At 37.3% G+C, this 6,822-nt stretch overlaps 1 protein-coding gene across 4 annotated transcripts in view; it reads right to left on the bottom strand.

The window, feature by feature from the left end:
* Positions 1–4,613: 4,613 nt before the first annotated feature.
* Positions 4,614–6,822, bottom strand: part of Med (Smad/Smad4 homolog Medea) — a 200,086-nt gene continuing 197,877 nt past the window's right edge. For all 4 annotated transcript variants that reach the window (XM_076212693.1, XM_076212692.1, XM_076212695.1 and 1 more), the window contains one exon: positions 4,614–6,634. In XM_076212693.1, coding sequence (XP_076068808.1) covers positions 6,441–6,634 — 194 coding nt within the window. In that variant the 3' untranslated portion in view covers positions 4,614–6,440. The remainder of the gene's footprint in view (positions 6,635–6,822) is intronic.

Below are 6,822 nucleotides of genomic sequence, written 5' to 3'. Positions count from 1 at the left end.
GAGGTAGAATGTAGATTGATAGAAGCAAGTAAATGTCTTGGGGGATTAAAAAGTGTAATGAGAAATAGACATTTGGGAATGAATGCTAAGAGGAGATTGTATGGAGTGATTGTGCCAACAGTACTGTATGGGCCAGAGACATAGAACAAGACAGGAAGAGAGGAGGAGTTTGAATGCATTTGAGATGAGGTGCCTGAGAAGTATAATAGGGGTTACTAGGCTGGATAAAGTGAGAAATGGAGAGGTGAGGAAGGAAAAGGAGTTGGGAAATAGGGCTGCTGAAACAGTTTTGGGATGGTTTGGACACATGGAAAGAATGTGTGAAGAAGGATTAGTAAAAGAGCTGTGGAAGGCAGAGGTGGAAGGAGTGAACATGAGGGGGCAACCAAGAATGAGATGGATGGATGGGGTAAAAGGAGCACTGGGAAAGAGGGGAATGTTGGTTGAGGAAGGATGGGAGAAGACAAGATGGGGTGAATCGAGAATGGTTGTGTATGGATGATACTGTGATGCATGAGGGGGAGTGGGTGAGGGATGGTGAGTGAGGGAGTATGTGTGAGAAATAAACTGATGTGGCCCAAAGGGATTTCTACCCATCTTCTCATTTCTGCATGAGGGAATGGAGAGGGGGATTCATAGACTTAATGAAGTGGGCTTGCTGTGGATGTGCTGTGTCTTGTGACAATGCTTCTGACCCAGGGCAGTGGGTGAGATGCTGGGATGACCTGTCATCCAGGAGGTGCCAAGATGGGAGGGAGGGGAGGGGGTGAATGGGAGGGAGGGGAGGGGGTGAATGGGAGTGGAGTTTGTGAGGACTGAATGGGTGGGAGTGGTTTTCAAGATTTTTTTTTCCCTACCTCCCTTGTAAAGGAGAAAAAGCCTTTGGTATATGTATGTACTATCACACCATGCAATCTTCTTAAACATGAGTATTAGGAGGGAAGGTGGCAAGAAGGTTGGGGAGAGGAAGGAGAAAGGGACAGGGACAAAGAGAGAATCATCTGGACATGTAGAAGAAATTATGAAAATCATGTTTGTAAAGGCAGTGTCTGAATCAAAAGTGGAGGGAATTCGGGGTAATGAAAGAGTAAAATGGACATAGTAGTTACACTCAGAGTGCAAGAATATTTTATACATATTACACACTTGCGCCCAAACACACATATCAAAAGGCTCCAAGGCCTAATCATGATATACTCCCACTCTTCACCCATTCCACAACAATCAAAAAATGCTTTCTTGTCCCTTTCATCTTATTTCATTGTGGTTCACAAGCACACACATACACATAAAGAGGTCAGTACTACGATCCCTGCCTTCCCTTCCCTCCCCTCATCCAACTAGGTAAATACATGAACCATAGACTGGAACAGACATCTAGAACAAGCTCTGAAGTGCAGCACTTTTTTGATAAGTTCAAAGGAAACACCTAGTTTTGTGTTTGTATTTTGGGATAGGGAGCTGTGTTTATCGAGTGACCGAAATGATAATATTGAGTAATTTCACATTACTGGTCAATACACAAAATGGAGAATTATGGAGAAAGACAAAAATATAGAGAACCAATGAAGAGATGTCTTGATGTAAGTAGGGTGGAATCACTGTTGGGGGTCATACCTAAGAAGATTTGCAATATGGAAACCCTGAAATAGACTCAAAGGTTTGAAAATAGTTTTTTCAGGGTTTATAAAAGAAAGTGGAATACTAGAGGTTTAGAATTGGAAAGAAAATCAAGGTATAAAAATATCCTATGAAATCAGGAGATTACAGAATTGATCAATGAAATTATAGATCTGAAAGCTGAATACATGGCAATGTACAGAGGTGAACCAGCTGAAAAGACTGAATGCTGAAACTAATAGAGTTTGATGATCTAAAAAAGGAATTAAACATGGTCAAAAGTGAAAAAGAATTAAAAATGAAGATACAATCAAAGGATTACAAAGGAGCATGCCAACAGGAGACCTTTTGGTTCATAACTAGGTCAGATGGAGCGAGAGAAAAAACAAACAAAAAAAAAACATAAGTGAATAAAAATTATAATATAAATAATAAATAAAATAAATAAATGCATAGGTATAGTTAAATAATAAACAAACAGGTAAATAGTAAATAATAATAAATTTGACAGATAAATAATAATAAATGAAAATCAAGCAAATAATAACAAATAAACAAATATAAAATAAATAGCAGGCATGTAATTACAGCATCTTGCTTAGATGTTTATCTAAACAAATCTTAAAGCTTCAAACTGAACTACATTGCACTGCCACTGCAGGAAGTTTATTCCATTAACTACACGGTTGGCAAAGTTGTTTCTACCCAATTCCAAATTAAATTAATTTCCTGACAGTTTGAGACAATTATTTCTTCTTGTATTCTCATTCAACTTGAAAATTGTCACTTTTGATGTCAATTACCTTTAGAATCTTAAATACCTGTATCAAGTCACCTTTGAGTCCACACTTTTTAGGGGAAACAGATTAAAAAATGAAAAAAGAAGTAAAAGAACAAATACAAGTGGTGACAGAAAGTGGGAGAAACAATAAGAGAGACAGATCTCCAAGAAATAAAAAATCAATGGAAATTGGAACAAGAAAACAACAAAAATAACTTTTACAGAAATAGTACCTCATTAAGTGGAAGAAAATGCTAAAGAAACAGTAATTACAGTAATTGAGGAGAAAGAATTGGGTCAGTGACAGTGGATAAAAAAAAAATTGCATAGTAGTTTGTTATTAAACAAAAATATAATGTATCTAGATACCTAAGAGAAAAAGAGAAGAAAAAATTGCAAAAGAAATTCTGAAACAGATACAAGAGGAGGGACAAGTAATGGAAAAAGAAATAGAAGTACACAGAGTGGGACAATACTCTAAAGAAAAAAATAGACCACTAAAAATTAAACTAAGGTCTCAAATGATAGCAGAAGTACTATCAAAAACAGCAAAGTTGGCAAAAAGTGAAAATTACAAAAATGTATGGATAAAAAAGAAATAAGCAATGAGGAAAAAGAGAAGGAAAAGACACTAAGAAATGAAGCAAATGAAAAAAACAAGAGAACAGAGACAGAAAAGAATAAAAACAAAAACAAACAATAAACAAAAAGGAGAAAGGAAAAAATAACATATACCAACATAGATGGCATGATTTCAGGACTAAATGAAAAAAAGGGTAAGTAGCAAATATATATCAAACTAAGAAATGAGTATGTACAAATATGCAGGGAAGAAAAAAGAAACTATGAAAAAGAAATAATAGACAAATGTAAGGACCAACCTAAACTATTCTACAAGTATGTAAATGGTAAATTACAAAACATACAAGAAATAATGAAACTGCATCAAGGAAATGACGAATATATGGATGTAGAAATGGTTGAAATTATGAACAAACATTTTAAATCTGTATTCACAATTGAAAATACACAAAACTGGGATGAAGGACAGAGAGAAAGACCCCCCCAATGAAAGAAATAATTGCAACACAGAAAGAAATAATGGACCAAATAATAAACCTTGATGTCAGAAAATCACATGGGCCAGATGGAATTGCAAATTGGATACTAAAAGAATGTATAGATGAACTAATGGAAAAAATATACAAGATAACTGATTATTCACTCAAAGAGGGAAAGGTAACACAAGACTGGAAAAATGCAAATATTGTACCAATATATAAAGGTGGAGATAAAGAAGATCCAACAAACTATAGACCAGTCTCCCTTACAAGCACAATAGCTAAAATATGTGAAAAAAATTATCAAAAGTAGATGGATTAAACATCTGGAAGAAAATAATATATTTATTCCATAACACGGAAGATCATGTGCCACTGATTTGATTTGTTTTTACTCGAGGCTAATAGAAATAATGCAAGGGATGGATGGGCTGATTGTGCTTTCATACATTTACAAAAGGCATGTTTTTAAGTACATACATACATACATATACCAAGGCTTTTTCCCCCTTTCAAGGGAGGTAGCCAAAAAGGGAAAGGCATAAAAACACTCCCACCCATTTCATCCCTAATACACTCCACACCCCTCCCACCCTCCCTCTCATCTGAGCACCTCCTGGATGACGGGTCATCCCTGCACCTTGCCCACCGCCCTGGGTCAGAAGCAGAGTCGCAAGACACAGCACATCCACAGCAAGGCCGCTTCATTTAATTGGCGACCCCCCCCTCTCCATCCCCCCTTGCATATAAGGAGAGGACGGGGAGAAATCCTTTCGTGCTGCGTCAAAATTTACTTACACATACTACCCCACCCCCCGCCCATTTCTCCTCATGCAATCACATCATCATCCATATACAACCATTCTCCACTCACCTCTGTCTTCCGTCCTCTCCCTTCCTTCCTCAACAGACATTCTCCTCTTCCCCAAAGCCCCCTTCACCCCATCCATCCACCTCATCCTAGGACGTCCCCTCATGTTCACTCCCTCCACATCTGCCTTCCATACCTCTTTTACTAAGTACCACACAAAAATCTAAGAAAACTCATAATAATAGGTGTACAAGGAAAGTTATTGAAATGGATGGAAGATTTCTTGAACAGGAGAAAAATGAGGGTGGTACAAAAACTCAACCTGGGAAGAAGTGATAAGTGGAGTCCCACAAGGTTCTGTATTAGCTCCAATAATGTTTGCCATATATATAAATGACATGGATGAAGGTGTAGAATATTATATAAACTTCTTTTCAGATGATGCGTAACTACTAAAGAAAGTAAGTACAGAAAAAGACTGAATCACTACAGAGAGACTTGAACAAAGTCTGGGAATGGAGTCAAAAGTAGGAAATGAACTTCAACATCAAGAAATGTGGTATAATGGAGTTTGGAAAAAGTAAAAATAGAATATCAGGGCAATATAATATTAATATAAAGGAAGTTAAAAAAGTTAGCTCAGAAAAGGACCTAGGGGTAATTATTAACAGACATGTCACCAAACAAGCATATCAACAAAATAGAGAAACCTACAATTTACTAAGATCAATAAAGGTGGCCTTTAACTACTTGGATGAGGTAATGGTAAAGAAATTATTAGTCACACTGATAAGACCAAGATTGATGCTGCGACACTATGGACACCCAGCACAAAAAAGAATATAAATTAGAAAGAATCCAAAGAGCAATGAAAAAGATGACACCAACACTTTCAAAATTGACATATGAACAAAGATTGTCCATACTGGAACTACCAACCCTGGAACAAAGAAGAGAAAGAGGAGATCTATTGGCCATTTACAGAATCATGAAAGGCATGGAAGTCCTTGACAGAGAAGATTTATTAAAGTGGGATAAAAGAAAAACAAGAGGACATGAAAAGAAACTCAAAAAGGATAGTTATAGAAGAGATTTGAAAAAGAATAGTTTCCCACACTGAGTGGTGGATGCCTGGAACAAATTGGACAAGGCAACAGTATGTGCAAAAACTATACAAGAATTTAAGAACAATGTAGATGCTGAGAGATACAAATACTGGTCACGACGAGCATAGCTCCCTTCCCATATAATACAACTAGGTAAATACTAGATAAATACAGACATTCCAAACAACTTAATAATCATAAATAAATGATAAACAATGTGTAAGGAAATAAACAATAATAATAAAAAATATTACATATAGTAAAGGCTACTTTAGGCCATGTCAAAGCACACATCCACTTCATACACAGGCTGGTGAGAGACAGAAAGGAGTGGAGAGGGCATACTTGAAGTGGGATTACAGGTGGGATGGAGCAAGGATTGTAGATGGGAGAATTGAGTACAAGCCATACTGAGGAAATTACATAGAAACAGGACCCCATCAACATAGCTCTTACCCTGTACATTACAATTAGGTAATTATAATCTGGTAAATACACAGTGAACAGGAGGAACACAGGAGTATTTACATAAGATTATTCATCCCTCATTCCATTTTGTCCTAGTTTTTACATTTAGACACTCAACTGTCCTTTTGTGTGAGAGGCTGAGAAAACATTCCCATCCTTCCCCTAAATTTGATTTGGGGACTAGGAAACTCACCCTCTGTGGAGAGGTAGGCAACCCCAACCCATGGGGAGAAGTGCTACTTCTGAAAAAGGAATAAAAATTATGTATGTGCATGCACACGCCTGCACACACATACGCATGCACACACTCACACACACATGCACATACACACACACTTACACATATCTATATAATCTTAAATTTGAAAATATATATCTTGTTTTTGGAAATCTTGGTTAAAGGCAAGCAACACAAGGTGAATGCAAACTTGTTGACTGCTAACACTTGAAAATATTCTTGTATGCACATAGTGAATAGGGGCACCATTCCCTGTCCACCACTGCACCACTCTTGTCTAAGACCACACATCTCCTCTTAATTGCACAAGGTACTGTGTGAATTTTGCTCTTCACTTCTTTAAGTTCACCAATGGCTACTCTAAAGGTCGGGGTCCATCCAAAGGTATTGTATGCAAGACTTCATCAAGCAGCTGTAGGGCACGATGCAGATGGACTTCCACCCAACATGGTGTCTCCTTGATGGACTGTCTAGGGTAGTCTGGGCCCCAACCCTTTACAAAGCTCAATCGCAGAATGCAAAGCCGTCGCAGATCATCAACACCAACACCTGTTGGAAACAAAATATAGTTCTTTGTTACATAATTACATATATATATACACCAAGGGGTACTTCCCCCTTTATATAGGGGGCAGGCATGTCTGAGCATACACAAACCCAGAAACCCATTTGTTATTCCTCCAATCTTTGCTTCTGATGGATGCACAGTAAATACAACTTGAATAAATTAGAGCAAT

The sequence above is a fragment of the Oratosquilla oratoria genome, chromosome 30, assembly GCF_046742065.1.
Source record: "Oratosquilla oratoria isolate Oo_2021 chromosome 30, ASM4674206v1, whole genome shotgun sequence".
In the NCBI taxonomy this organism is placed as follows: Eukaryota; Metazoa; Arthropoda; class Malacostraca; order Stomatopoda; family Squillidae; genus Oratosquilla; species Oratosquilla oratoria.
Note: the sequence above shows the minus strand (reverse complement) of the source record. Positions and strands in the feature narration are given on the sequence as shown.